We start from the raw sequence: 15,509 nt of genomic DNA on the forward strand, positions 1-15,509 counted from the left end.
CTGTCCAACCCGACACTGAACAGCATTTACCGTTCAATGAGGAATTAAGAAAAAATTGATATTTGATCAGCAAAATTACAGCGGATGATGATTATTTAGAAAAAGGCTATAAAGGGCTGATTTGATCAGCCAGCTGATATACTGATCCGGTTCTAGTTAATAACTTCCTTAAGTTTCTGCGGTTTTGAATAGGAAATTCAACGCTTACTTTAAAATGACCTATCGGCTTTCCCGTCTTTAATGGAATAAAGAAATATTTCTGATATAGAAGAGACACTTTTCACACTCACTCGTCATTCCCCTCCACATGACGTCATTCCTCTCCACATGACATCACATGTCCAGTATGATGGACTGATCCAATGTGGTGGAGACTGAAGGGGGGGGGGGGGCTGAGACACATATTAATATATTACATAGTAGTATAATAAGCATTCTGCTGGCAGTTTAGCAAATGCATTTTAATCAGAAATATAATTTATGTTAGTAATAAGTAATAAATAACCATAAGCGTATGACAAGTTTTATGGGGCCCTAAAGAACTGTGGGCCCTAGGAAACCGCCTAGTTTTTCCTAATGGGAAGTCGGCTCCTGGTTAGGACCCTGCTGAAACTTAAGCTGCTACCTTACTAATGATTATTCATCTGTTCATCCCTGGATGCCATTCTGTTTAAGGTTTTATGATGCCTGAAATTTGTCTTACGTCTAGAACAGCAATGTCCTGCTCCTACACACACACACACACACACACACACACACACACACAGATTTCTACACAGACTATATTTCTACATAGATTTTATCAGCAACCCTGTTTCAACAGCTAACAGTAATGTTACTAGTAGCTGTGAATTGTAGAGGAGTGGGATGTTTAGGAGAATCTACTGGCTTAAGTTACTATGACCCTGCCCACATCTGCTCACCAGAGCTTCTCTACTCAGCGATAATCTTTTTTTGTCATGTATGAGCACTGTCGCATGGCTTTCAGTGCTGGTTGCAGGGCTGTCACATGCACGTAGCCAATCAGATGGTGCTGTGGGGATGGGACGATGCTCCAGTCTGCTCGAGCAGTAACTGCAAACAGAGAGGCGTGGCTGCCGATGCTGAAATGCTTCATGTTGGCTGGCCAAATAATCACCTATCCCTCATTGATAGGACGAGTGGTCCAACAGGAGAACAACTTCCTAAGAATGGAACGACACCGTACATGGATTTTGTCTCCAAATCTGCTGCGATCTAAAGTCTGATCCCAAACCTGCCAGGCTTGGAGGCATTGTGTTGGATAAAATGTCTTCGTTGGGAAAAGCTGCTTGTCGTTGGTAACGTGTCGTTCTGGCTTGTAAGACAACACACAGTTCCTGATGAAATGTTGCCAGATGCCAGAGATAGCAGCAAACTTGTCCTTCATCACACGATCCTTACGGGTATCTTTGTCTTTAAAACACAGGTGTTTGATGGTAACTTGAAATCCATTTCAAGGCACTGTTGCTTTTATGGCTGGCACAAGGAAATGCTCTGACCAATTATTACTCAATACTCTGTATGTCGCTGCTCTGGTGAACAAACTGAGATGAAGCCCATCAGCTCATAAACAGCCATGCTCCAACTTGGGTCAGTTCTGGGGTCTTTCTTGGCTGTGCACTAACGGTGCATTCATATCAGGATAGTCCGCTAGACTTTGTCTAATCAGGAACTCGGCTTAGTTGTAGGGGGGTGTATCCATGCAGACTGAGCTTGTGTTCACGCTGCATTGTGGTGAAATGACACAAACCTTTACAATTATATATCCTCATTTTCATATTCTTATATAAATGGTATATATGGATATATTATTTTCAATATGGGGCTGTATTATATATTTAGCAAAAGAGAGGAGGTGTGAAGAAGAAAACTCTGTTTCCTCCACCTGCCAGTTAAACATGGAGACCAAACTATGGCTGTTTTGGGTTTTTATTGTGTCTTATGCAAGTATCCTGCAGAAATCCACTGCAACAATGGACGCAGTATGAACACCAGACGAGGCAGAGGACCCTTAACACCATTGCTATGGATTTACCCACAATGCAACGCAACGCCACATCCAGGAAGGGACTTGGTTTGTAGTCCCCTTCCTGTATTTGGTCCGTTCGAAACAGACCGAGACCTGCGTTTGTAGGCGGACCGAGTCGGTTCTTTGGTCTGAATAAGGATTTGTTTGGTGCGTTCACATTTCCCTTAACTAAGCGGATTTCCCAAGCAATCAGACTCGGATTTCAGATCAAAAAAGCTGATGTGAACGTGTCCTAAGTGATGGACAGTAGCATGTTGATACTGAACAAGCAAAAGAAACTCTGGAGACGGCTGGTACTCTGTAGACCCCCCTCTGCCACTAAACGCTGGTTCTTTTGACTCATGTAAAGTAAGATGTTCAGTAAGATTCGGATGGAAACGGTCCCATCTTTTGCAGCAGCACTTGGTCACTTTGGTCTGTCAGAATGCTAAGGTTTCTTTCGACTGTGGGCTGCTTCTCTCTGTCTCACTCACAGCACCGCTGTATCTGAGCTGTGGCCTTGACGAATGAATATTACTGAAATTTTAAACAAAAATCAGGTTTTCCATTTGATCCACTGAGTGCACTGGAGGAATCATATGTGAGGCTAACAGCAGTGAAAAATGCATTTTAATTCACTGATCAGTAAAATCAAAGACGCTTTCACTTCCTTAAAGTCTAAAAGTCAAGCAAAAATGTTAATTGAGCTGATCTGGAACAGGCTCTGAGTCACTGCTCGGTCAGCACTAAATAACACGACTGGCACACTTTTGTTAAGTTACAGGTTACATGTTTTAACACTATTTCAGCTGCTGGTATTTGCAATCTCGTACTTTTGGTCACTACGCAAAACTCACGACCATAGGTGAGGGAAAAAACATGGATAGACTGGTTAATTGGTAGCGTCAGCTTCTGGCTCAGCTCCTTCACAACAACAGACCAGTGCAGAGTCTACATTACTGCAGAAAAGGGGGACCACTATCCCAGTCTGCCAGTCCATAGGCACTGTCCCTGATGTCCACCCGATGCTGAAGAGAGGGGTCAGTCAGGACAGCCCCACAGCATCCAGAGCCTAAAGGAACTCCAGGCGGATCTCATCCACCTTGCCACCAAAGAGCTTTGTAACCACCTCAGTAATCTCAGCCCCAGAGATAGGAGAGTCCACCCCATGCATCCCAATCACTCCCCTCCAGGTCTCACTGTCATTGCCCACGTGAGCATTGAAGTCCCCCAGCAGAACAATGGAGTCACCAGAAGGAGCACCCTCCAGCACTCCCTCCAAGGACTCCAGAAAGGGTGGGTACTCTGAACTGCTGTTCGGTGCATAAGCACAGACAACAGTCAGGACCCGTCCCCCCACCCGGAGGCGGAGGGAAACTACCCTTTCATCCACCGGGGTAAACCCCAACGTGCAGGCACCAAGCTGGGGGCTGATGAGAATGCCCACACCTGCTCGGCGCCTCTCACCATGAGCAACTCCAGAGTGGAAGAAGGTCCAGCCCCTCTCGAGGGTACTGGTTCCAGAGCCCAAGCCATGCATCGAGGTGAGTCCAACTATATCTAGCCGGAACCGCTCAACCTCGCGCACAAGCTCAGGCTCCTTCCCCACCAGAGAGGTGACGTTCCACGTCCCTAGAGCCAGCTTCTGCAGCCGGGGATCGGACCGCCAGGGTCCCCGCCCCTTGCTGCCGCCCAGCTCACATTGCACCCGACCCCTACGGCTCCTCCTGCAGATGGTGAGCCCACGGGAGGTGGGGCCCATGTAACCCTTTCGGGCTGAGCCTGACCGGGCCCCATGGGCGAAGGCCCGGCCACCAGACGCTCACTCTCGTACCCCGCCTCCAGGCCTGGCTCCAGAGGGGGGTCCGGTAACCCACGTCCAGGCAAGGGAACATTTCTGCCAATGATCGTCATCATCATAGAGGTCTATGAGCCGCACTTAGTCTGGTCCCTCCCCTTGCCATGGGTGACCCTACCAGGGGCATAAAGCTCCACCATGATGAGGTGATGGCTCAGGGAGGGGTTCACACAAAATGTTGTAGATTAACATTATTTGCAAAAATTAAGAAAAAATATATTTGATATTGATATAAAAATCTGGATCAGAAATGTTATTAATAAGAATGTCAACCACTAAAATATGTTCTGAAATAATGTAGTTCTACATGTTATGAACCCAGTTCACACAATAAGTTGTTCAGTAGCTGCCATACTTATAAATTTCTCAATCAATAATTACAATTAAAATGATGTGGTCAGTGTGAAAAATAGCCCATCATTAGACCAATCGGTATTTCCCCCATTTGCAGATGTACAGAATGGTCTATCATTCCTTGATGGTGGACATGGCGCTTGGAGACTCTGGATTGAGCAAATTTTCAGATATGATGATCACCTCTCGAGTCCGGCACCTTCCAAAGGGAAGGGACTGACAGGTCGGGTCCGCTCCTTTTCCCAACCCAGAGCAGAGGAACAGAACGATGTTCTCCACAGCCAGACGTGGTGTAGCGGCCATCGGGCAGATGGAGGCAGGTGGAGGTGCCTCCATGCCCAGGAGGAAACCTGTTGTACAGCTGCAGATGTGTGCAGATAGTGGAGACGCTACATAACATGCTACTAAATGGTAACGTGTCCCGTTCAGCTGCGACCAGCGCTGTTGTCCCCGACCTCCAACCATCATGTTGGAACCAAACTGCTGCCAAACGTCTAGCAGTGATGCAACACATCAGAGGTGGACAATTCTCATTTATTCACAAGTTTTTCTTTCGGTGTAAGTTCTGTCAGGGCGCTCTTTATTCCCGACTCCTGCACCTCCTCCATGATGGTAATTATTCATTGATGCTATGCAGTTTTATAAATGATGAGTTTGCTTAAGCAGTCTATATGTGCTTGGACAAGTTGTTTGTCCATGTTCTCCAGGGTGCTCTGGGTCTATGAAGTACCAGATCCCTGAATGACTTGTCAAGTCAGAGTACGACTGGTGTCAGAGCTTGGTTTGCATTGCTGGGGTATGTTGAATTGGTTTCCAGTCTGGATTGGACTCTGCCAAGACTTGGCTTCATCCGGTCATGCTTTCCAGCTCAAACTCAAGCAATTTGCAGTTGAGTGTGAAGTGCTTGGGATGAAGATAAACACTCCCAAGTCCAAAACCATGGCCCTGGTTTGAAAATTGAGAGAATAAGGTTGTGAATACAAGATGCTGAAATGATTGTCCTTTGCACAGAGGGCAGGCTCTCTCTTAGAGATAGAGTAAGTGACTTGGTCATCTGAGAGGGACTATGAGTAGAGTAACTGCTAATCAACATTGAGAAAAGCCCCATGAGGTGGTTTGGGTATCTCGTTAGGATAGGTCCCTGATGAGGCAGCTGCCCCAGTGACCGGACTTCAGAAAAGCATCAGAACTAGTTTTCTAATTTCTGTTTGTTTCTAATTTATATTTAACTTTTTAGATTCATAGTTTAGTTACTATGATCTAAAGTTGGCTTGTATGTGTATGTATGTGTGTATATGTATACATCTGTAGGTTGTTTTTTTTTCTTTTATTTTTTTGGGTTATTTTTTAGTTGTTTTTTTTCTGTCCCTTTTCTCTCCCTTTATCTCTTTCACTTTTCTTAGGAGGTGTTTTTTCTCCTTCCTCTTTCTGTCTTTCGTCTGTCCTCTCTGGTCGAGCAGTACAAACTCTACAATTCAAACAATAATACAGAATAAATATAGAAATAAAATAAAAATTCAGAAAGTCAAGGGGATCATCATATCTATAAAGCTTCCCTTGGCAGAGAAAATTTGCTCAGCAGAACATCCAGACCATCATTCTGCTGCCTAAATGCTGGACAAGACAAAAAAAAAAAAAAAAAAGCATCAGAAAATGGATGGATGTGTCTTTTTCTCACCATGCCTTTTTGTGTTTCTGTTTGCAGCTGGTAGCTGAGGATGATGACAGTCTTCTGAATGGAGCCATCCTCTACTCCATCATCACCGGCGACAATAACAGCCAGTTTTTCATTGAACCAATAAGTGGGGTCATAAAAGTTTACAAGCGGCTGGATCGAGAGACAGTGAGGACACTCACATATTCATTCATCCTCTATAGCCTCTTGAGTCACAGGGTGAACACACTGGTTAACAACCACTTATATATGGGTCTGGATCTACGAAAGGTGAACGTGTACTAAAACATGTGCAAACTCACACACAACAAAAAGTACAAGTTGTATAAATGTACAAAATAACACATCTGCATGCAGTTAGGATGTCTGCCGCAATGAATATGCAATATGGGGCGTTCACATGCTATTTTGCATATTTTGAGTGGAGCAAACGCTTTTTAAAACAAAGACACTTGCTATAGTAATATAAAGACATAAAGACAGATGACATTTCTACATAGAGGGTTGGATTATGTTGTGAAGGACATAACTCATCCAACATGACAACCCTAACCCTCATGACAACACAGCTTGCACACCAATGAGTTAGATTAATTAGCCGGTTTAAAACGAAGTTATCTGAGTCCATCTTTAGGTACCATTATTATCAATAATCACAGTTAGATTTTGTTTGTTTTTTAAATACTTCTTTTGGCTTTTAGGTTCCCAGCTACTCACTGGTCATCAGAGCCCTAGATACTGGAGTTCCACCAATGTCCTCCACTGCATTGGTCAACATAGACATTACTGATGTCAATGATAACCCACCCATCTTTTCCCCTGCCAACATCACTACAGTCATCCAGGTAAAAAATAAGAAGGAAGTATCAGACTCTCCCAAATGAATATTAAGATGACTAAAATGTGTTGTTAGTTCAGAAAAAGTACAAATAAAAGTAAAAGTACCAGCTCAGTTCAAGTTCCACTACATTGAATATGCTCAAGTTCACGTTTACTTATTTATACAGGCCATATATATAAGTATATATATGGCCTGTATAAATAAGTACAAATAAGTATATATGGCTCAGGAGGAAGAGCAGTTGTCCTTCAACTGGTAAGTTGGGGGATCAATTCCAGGCTTCCCCTGAAATGCCGACACTGAACCCCAAACTGCTGACACTGCACCCCGATGTGCCTATCAGGGTATGAGTGTGTTGAGTGATTGTGTGTGTGAATGGGTGAATGCAACAAGTAGTGTAAAGCACTCTGAGTGGTCTGTATGACTAGAAAAGCACTAGAAGTACAAGTCCATTTACCATTTACCATATATTGTGGAAGGGGCAATAAAATGTCCTATGATGACAAAGCATACTTGCCCAGCCATAGCCCAGTTTAAACTGGATTGCTTCAAAAGGCTGGGGCAGTATAGTGTGCCAGAATGTAATTCCTGACTCAGCCTTGAAACAGACTTTCAGGTGATACATCATAAAATACAAGCACTTACAATGAATGTCTTGGACCTTCTCTGCTAAAATTATATTCCAAGATCTGTTTCTAAACATGATTAGCAATTTGTTTAGAGGTTTTTAGATGATTACGTATTAGCCTTTAAACTATATTTGGGTTTCAGGTATTCTATAATGTTGCCAGTTAGTAATAATTTACCATTTATTCCCATTTTCCCCAACTCCTGCCAGGAAAACAAGCCAATAGGCACCAGCATCCTGCAGTTCTCAGTCATGGATCAGGATTCCTCTCACAACGGACCACCATTTTCCTTCAATATCCTGTCGGGAAACGAAGGCGGGGAGTTTGTATTGGAGAAAGATGGAACACTTGTTGCCAATCAGGTCTTCAGAAGGGACGTGGCAACTGAATATGTCATTCAGATACAGGTAGGATAAAACACAACAGCAGCAGTGTTGCTGCAGTCTTTCTTGCCATGTCGGTTTAAAAATAGGTCCATTACCTGAAGCTTGTTGTGGTTTGATGTTAAGTATTTCAAATTTATTTGCACAATATAGGAAAATATACAGATGCATGTAAAAATAATACCAACTGCCCAATGCAGAGCAAAAGAGAAGAAGCCTGAAAGTATCTCATGTTTATTTATTTCAAATGTTTATTCTTTTAAAACAAATGAGTGTACTTATAGAAGTTACTGAACTCTGCTATTCTTGTTTATTATCTCTTTGTGGAATTGCTCGTTTGTTTCATCACACAACCTGTATTTTCCCTCCTCCTCTAGGTGTCAGACTCTGGGATACCCTGTTTGTCCTCTACCTCCATGCTGACTGTTCGAGTGATTGAGGAGAGCCTTCATCGGCCAGTGGTATTACCACTGGAAATTCTTATTGTCACTGTGGAAGATGAGTTTCCTGGTGGGGTTATGGGTCAGTTGCACGCCACTGATGCTGACCCTTATGATGCATTGACTTTTGGTCATGCCACCGCAGTGCAGCGCAGTCTATTTAAAATCAGTCCTCATGACGGAAAAATCGTCGCTCTCAGTGGGTTAGATGCCGGCAGGTACCTTCTCAATGCCAGTGTTAGCGATGGACGCTTTGTCGTGTCTGTGCCAGTGAGCATACATGTGGCTCAGGCAACACTTGATATGCTACTTGATGCAGTAACAGTTCGCCTTGAGAGTGTAGCACCACAAAATTTTGTGGCAATGCATCTCAAAAGCATTTTAAAGGTGATGCAGCAGGAAGCTCAGTCTCATCAGCAGGACTCACTGCATCTGCTCAGCTTACAGCCAGTTGATGGGACACAACAACTAGACATGCTTATTACTATGGAAAAAGCTGGAGGCGGGTACTACAAGGCAGCTTACCTTACTCAGAAGCTCAGCACATCACGGTGGAAGCTGGAGGAGGTGCTCAGAGTGTCAGCTATCCTGGATAAGAACTGTTCTGGGTTGGAATGTCGTGGAGCGCAATGTGAGCAGAATATCATACTGGATTCTCACAACCTGGTCACATACAGCACGCCACGGTTCAGCTTCGTCTCACCACGCTTCCGCCGAGTCTCTCGCTGCACTTGCAATGGTAAGTGACAAAATGTGTGTGTCACCCTAACACTAAACATCAAAAGCTGTAAAAGTTGTCTGAACGGAGCTGGCTAAAAGCAGTTTATATTGCTTTTAAACAGAGCTACATTTGTAAGGATTTGTGGGATGAACAGCAGTTAAGTATGTGTGTTTTATCCATGAAAACTATGGCCGACGGGTTAAAATGCGCTTCATTAAAAAAAACAGCTGCATTTAGGAATAGAAATCCAAGCTGGAAACGCTGCATGTAAAGAAGAACGCTGCAAATCCAAAAACGCAATGCAAAAGAAGAAAAACACGCTGCAAATAAAGAAACGAACTGCAAATACAGAAAAGTGCTGCATAAAGAAAAACAGCTGCAAAAAGAAAATTCAGGCTGCATATTCAGTCTCATGACGGAAGCTGTCGAGTTTCTACCCGAGACAAACAAAGGGACACAAACGCGATTCTGTTGGAAGTTCGTACACAGGAAAGAACTACTTTAAGTAGTGTTGCCACCATATAGTGCCACCCGTAAAATATGGAATCGTCCTTTAATTGACAGACAAACGTTGCGTCCCGGATTGAACCAAGATGGGACTCACTTTCTTTTGTGTTTTCATAACTTTCCAACAGCCTACACATGTTGGTCACACACATCAACACTTCGTTTAAAAACACAGAAAAAACAACAGCCAGTAAAAACGCCTTTTTAGGTAGAATCCGTGCAGGTCCAGCCTCCTCCCCTCTGTGCCTGTGTGCTGTGCAGTCGGTTCTTTTATTAATGTGGTGTAAACTGTTGTGATGACATGACTTCCCTTCAAGTCATGAGACAGGCAGCAAACAAATACAGTTCCAATGTAAGGATTGAAACCAAGAGCCGCATTTCACAGCACGATGCACAATTCAATTTCAATTCAATTCAATTCAACTTTATTTATATAGCGTCAAATCACGGCAATGCCATCTCAAGACGCTTTACAGAGGGGAAAACATAATGAAGGCCAATAGCCTATATAAGGAAACCAACAGATTGAGTTGAGTCCAACTCAATCTCCCATCCTGAGCAAGCACACTGGCGACAGTGGGAAGGAAAAAAACTCCCTTTTAACAGGAAGGAAACCTCCGGCAGAACCCGGCTCAGGACAGGCAGCCATCTGCCTCTGCTGTGTGGGGGGAAGAGGACAGAAAGACAACAGACAACAGGAACTGCTACTCGAAAAAGAAAGAAGCTATAGGACTTATCAAAAAGATAAGTCTTCAGCCTAGTCTTAAAGGTGGGGAGGGTGTCTGCTTCCCTAACACTAACTGGGAGCTTATTCCATAAGAGAGGGGCCTGATAACCAAAGGCTCTGCCTCCTGCTCGGCTCTTTGAGACTCTAGGAACCACAAGTAAGCCTGCGGTCTGCGAACGAAGTACTCTGCTTGGTATATAAGGAACTATGAGGTCTTTGATATATAGTGGTGCCTGGTTGTGGAGGGTTTTATATGTAAGGAGAAGGATTTTAAATTCTATTCTAGATTCAACAGGCAGCCAATGAAGAGAGGCTAAAACTGGAGAAATATGATCTCTCATGCTGGTTCTGGTCAGGACTCTGGCTGCAGAATTCTGGATCAGCTGAAGGCTTTTCAGGGCATATTTAGGACAGCCCAGTAATAGAGAGTTACAGTAATTTAGTCTCGAAATAACAAAAGCGTGAACCAGTTTTTCTGCATCACTCTGAGACAGAATGTCCCTAATTTTGGCTATATTACGTAAATGAAAGAAGGCTGTTTTAGTAACCTGCTTAATATGTGGGCCAAAGGACAGGTCAGGGTCAAATATTACTCCAAGGTTTCTCACTGTAGCACTGGAAGCTAAAGTAATGCCATCCAGGTTCATTACAAAACTGGAAAATTTAGCTCTGAGTTTTTCAGATCCAACGAGAATTACTTCAGTCTTATCTGAGTTTAAGAGGAGAAAATTTCTAGACATCCAAGTCTTTATGTCTATGAGACAATTTTGTAGCCTATTGGGCTTATTTGTTTAATCTGGTTTAAAGGATAAGTATATCTGAATATCATCTGCATAACAATGAAAGTTTATTCCATGCTGTCTAATAATTTTGCCTAAAGGGAGCATATATAGCGTGAAGAGTATTGGTCCAAGTACAGAACCTTGAGGAACTCCATGACTTACTGTAGTTTGTGAGGAGGACTTGTCATTTACATGAACGAACTGAAGTCAATCAGATAAATATGATTTAAACCAGCTTAACGCTGTACCTGTAATTTCAATCACCTGTTCTAGTCTTTGTAACAGAATGTTATGATCGACTGTATCAAATGCAGCACTAAGATCAAGCAAGATAAGTACGGACACAAGTCCTTTGTCTGAGGCCATAAGAAGGTCATTAGTAACTTTCACCAATGCCGTCTCAGTGCTATGATGAGCTCTAAATCCTGACTGAAACTCCTCGCATAAATTATTTCTGCTCAGGTGGGCATGTAGCTGAGCTGAAACTATTTTCTCCAGAATTTTGGACATAAACGGGAGGTTAGATATAGGTCTATAATTTGCTATCACCTCTGGATCCAGAGATTGCTTTTTAAGTAAAGGCTTGATTACAGCAGTTTTAAATGATTGTGGTACATATCCTGTCACTAAAGACATATTTAGTGACAGATTTAGTAGTGATGTATTAATTAAAGGGAAAATGTCCTTAAAGAGGCTCGTTGGGAGAGGGTCTAAGATACAGGTGGATGGTTTAGATGATGCTATTATTTTAGTTAATTCAGAGGGTTGGACAGGACAGAAACTATTTAGACACAAGTCAGATCCTGGTTCTAAGGATGCTTCGGAGACCACAGCAGGCTCAACATTATAGGTAGAAGGAAGAGTATTGTGAATTTGATCTCTAATAGTGTCAATTTTATTCCTGAAAAGAAACCGAGGGTTGTTTTTGTTTTCCTCTATCAATGATGAATAATAAGCTGTTCTTGCCGTACGTAAGGCTTTTTTGTATACAATTAAACTTTCTTTCCAGGTTAAGCGAGACTCCTCTAGTCCTGATGAACGCCATCTGTTTTCCAAACGCCTTGACGCCTGTTTTAGAGCATGGTGCACAGGTCCCACCATGGTCCCATCTTGGTCCCACCATGGTCCCATCATGGTCCCATCATGGTCCCACCTTGGTCCCACCATGGTCCCACCATGGTCCCACCATGGTCCCATCATGGTCCCACCTTGGTCCCATCATGGTCCCATCATGGTCCCACCATGGTCCCACAATGGTCCCATCATGGTCCCACCTTGGTCCCATCATGGTCCCATCATGGTTCCACCATGGCCCCACCTTGTTCCCATCATGGTCCCATCGTGGTCCCACCATGGTCCCATCATAGTCCCATCATGGTCCCACCATGGCCCCACCTTGTTCCCATCATGGTCCCATCATGGTCCTACCATGGTCCCACCATGGTCCCATCATGGTGCCATCATGGTCCCACCATGGTCCCACCATGGTCCCATCATTCTAGATTACACAGTTTGTCGGCAGCAGATTGTAGTAGCTTTGACTTGCTGTCTTGATTCTTTTTTGAAAAGTACAAAGTCTTCTTGCATAGATATTACCTCAAATTAGTTTTTTTTTTTTTTTGAGGATTTCATGCCGGTTCGGAGGGTGTGCTGCAAGGAGGATTTTCTTTGCATATTTTCGCTCTGACAAGGCTTGTTATGATGAGTCTCCATGGCAAAGAAAGACTTGTTTACAATTGGGATCAACTGACAAACCTCTCCCAAATAGGATTATCAGCGAAACAACACATCAAATCCCGATGGAGTTGAAAAGAAAGAGAAGAGGGTGCAGAGCGGGAGTCAGAGAGCGGAAAAAGTGATGGAGATTTAAACCATTTCTACCAACCGTCGTCATGGGTAATGTGAGATCGCTAGCTAACAAAATGGATGAGCTTGAGACGCTAACAAGGTCTCAGAAAGAATACAGAGAGTGCAGTATTATGTGCTTCACCGAGACATGGCTGCATGAACACATCCCTGACTGTAATGTGTCTGTACCAGGCTTTAAAACGGTCCGTGCAGACCGCAGTAGACAACACAGCGGAAAGCTAAAGGGTGGTGGAATTGCAGTGCTGGTTAACCAGCGTTGGTGTCATCCTGGACATGTTACTGTCAAGGAGAAGATATGCACAAGGGACATGGAACTGTTAGCTGTGAGCTTCCGTCCATATTATTTACCCAGAGAGTTTACCTGTGTTATTCTGGTAGCGGTTTATATAATACCTGGTACCGCACCAGACACAGCCTGTGACGTCATCAGCTCCGTCGTTGCTCGGCTACAAACACAGCATCCAAACTCATTCATGGCGATCTCCGGAGACTTCAACAACGTCTCCCTCTCTGCAACTCTACCAACATTCCAGCAGTTTGTCAGCTGCTCCACCAGAGAAAATAAGATGTTGGACTTATTTTATGCAAATATGAATAATGGATCCAGTTGTTCTGCCCTGCCTCCTTTAGGAAGATCTGACCATAATCTGGTTCTTCTCACCTCCACCTACAAGCCCATCGTTCAGCAGCAAAATCAAAATCTGGTCTGCTGAAGATGCTCTTAGAGGAGGCTTTGAGGCTACAGACTGGAACGTCCTCTGTGAACCTCATGGAGACGACACCAACATTTTATAACATATATATTTTTTTTATATATACAGTATATAAAATATGCTCAAGTATGGAAACTATGTTGGCCCCAAGCTACTGTGAGTTTATCTCATTCACTTGTCAAAAGTCATTTGATTGACGTGTTGCTATGGTAACAGCCGTAATGGAATGACAGGACGGTAATTTAACTTGACCAGCTATTAATGTCATGTGACGGTTCCCTTCGGCTTCTCAAGCTTCCCTGTTTGTGACTCTGTTTCTCCTCCCTAATAAGAAGCACACCTATTCCTCATCACCACCATTATATAAGCAGTTCACTCCATCTTGGCAGTTATCAGATCGTCGTCGATCTTACCTCTGAGTTCCTAACTGTAGACAGTTTGTGAATAAATCCTTTACCTTTTTGACCGTTCGCAGCTTGAGTCCTCATTTTTCTGAAGGAAACATGACAATTAATGAGTCTTGTTCAAAAACTGCTGGGCGTGGCTCCAGCTCCCCGCAACCCATAATGGCATCACAGTAAAAATGATATGAATTTGTCATCCCACCCCTCCCCTCTTATCGCATGCAGATGAAGAGACACTCGCGCACAAACTTCCAATTTGTGTCCCTTTGTTTGTCTCTCAGGTAGAAACTTGCCGGCTTCCGTTGTGAGACTGAATATGCAGCCTGAATTTTCTTTTTGCAGCTGTTTTTCTTCATGCAACATTTTTCTGTAATCACAGTTGGTTTCTTTATTTGCAGCGTGTTTTTCTTCTTTTGCATTGCATTTTGGGATTTGCAGCGCTCTTATATACATGCAGATATATGGAAATATATTTTGCCTTTGATTCCATGTGTTACACATTAATCTCACGTGTTACTTTGTATGGATATTTTGAACATAAGCTTTATTTTTTCACTATTAGAAGGCCTCACATGAAAAGCATGAGGTCAAGCAGACCTAAGTGTTTCTAAAGCAGGATGATTTGTCTAGTATCAGAGTAATCCTCCTCCCTGACATAAAGCATGTGTACTGCCCATCGAGTTGCCAGTGCTTAAGCGTAAAAACAGAGTGATGTAGGTTGTATATCTAGAAGATATACAACCTATGATTAGCAGATATACAACAAGTATATCTGCTAATCATCTGCTGTAGGATGAGATGTGACCAGAACACTCTGGTTGTAGTCTTGGATAAGATCAGATATGCTATGTTCAAAGGAATTGAACATGGATTTATCACAACCATTGATGTCTCGTCTGTAAGGGTTAAAAGAAGTTCTTGTCTCCACCTCAGACCAGAACCTCCCAGACTTCTACCTGATCAGACTTCTGAATGGTTTCTCCAAATTGCAATTTGTATACATAATGTTTGGTTTTACTCACTGCTTACTGAATTTTTATTCATCTTTTTCATTTCATCCTTTGACCTATGAAGTTTTTCCACAACACAATACTGAAAACAATCTGGTTGGCTTGTGTGGGCAGCAGCTTAAGCAAGAAAGCCAAATTTCCACTTCCCCAGCCACAGTTGCCCAGGACACCTCACCAAGTTGGTTTCCAGGAGGCATCCTAACCAGATGCCCCAGCTACCTCTTCTTGCTCCTCTCATTGTGAAGAAGAAGTTCTGCTCTGAGAACCCCTTCCCAACCTACCTGGGAGGGAAACCTGAGCCGCTCTCCGGAGGAATCTCATTTTGGCTACTTGTACCCACAATGTGGTTGTTGCAATCACTACCCAACAACGACCCAACCTGATCATAGCTGGGCGTTGGAACGAAGATCAAATGGCAAACTGAGAACCTTTGGGCTAAGCTACTTTGCCACTATAACAGACTGATGAGCCAGTCCACCTGTCAATCTTCTGCTCCATTATTCCCAAACTCATGAATAAGATTTCAAGATACTTGAACTTCTCCACTTGAAACGGGACTTCATTACT

At 43.3% G+C, this 15,509-nt stretch overlaps 1 protein-coding gene across 1 annotated transcript in view; it reads left to right on the plus strand.

The window, feature by feature from the left end:
* The window catches only part of fat3a (FAT atypical cadherin 3a), a gene marked incomplete at both ends in the record, with an annotated part of 121,436 nt that overhangs the window by 73,256 nt on the left and 32,671 nt on the right, over nt 1-15,509 (plus strand). The window contains 4 exons of the mRNA XM_079246235.1: nt 5,947-6,084; nt 6,618-6,761; nt 7,596-7,793; nt 8,147-8,948. Of these exons, the coding sequence (XP_079102361.1) occupies nt 5,947-6,084; nt 6,618-6,761; nt 7,596-7,793; nt 8,147-8,948 (1,282 nt within the window). The remainder of the gene's footprint in view (nt 1-5,946; nt 6,085-6,617; nt 6,762-7,595; nt 7,794-8,146; nt 8,949-15,509) is intronic.

This window comes from Telmatherina bonti, assembly GCF_933228915.1.
Source record: "Telmatherina bonti genome assembly, chromosome: 9".
In the NCBI taxonomy this organism is placed as follows: Eukaryota; Metazoa; Chordata; class Actinopteri; order Atheriniformes; family Telmatherinidae; genus Telmatherina; species Telmatherina bonti.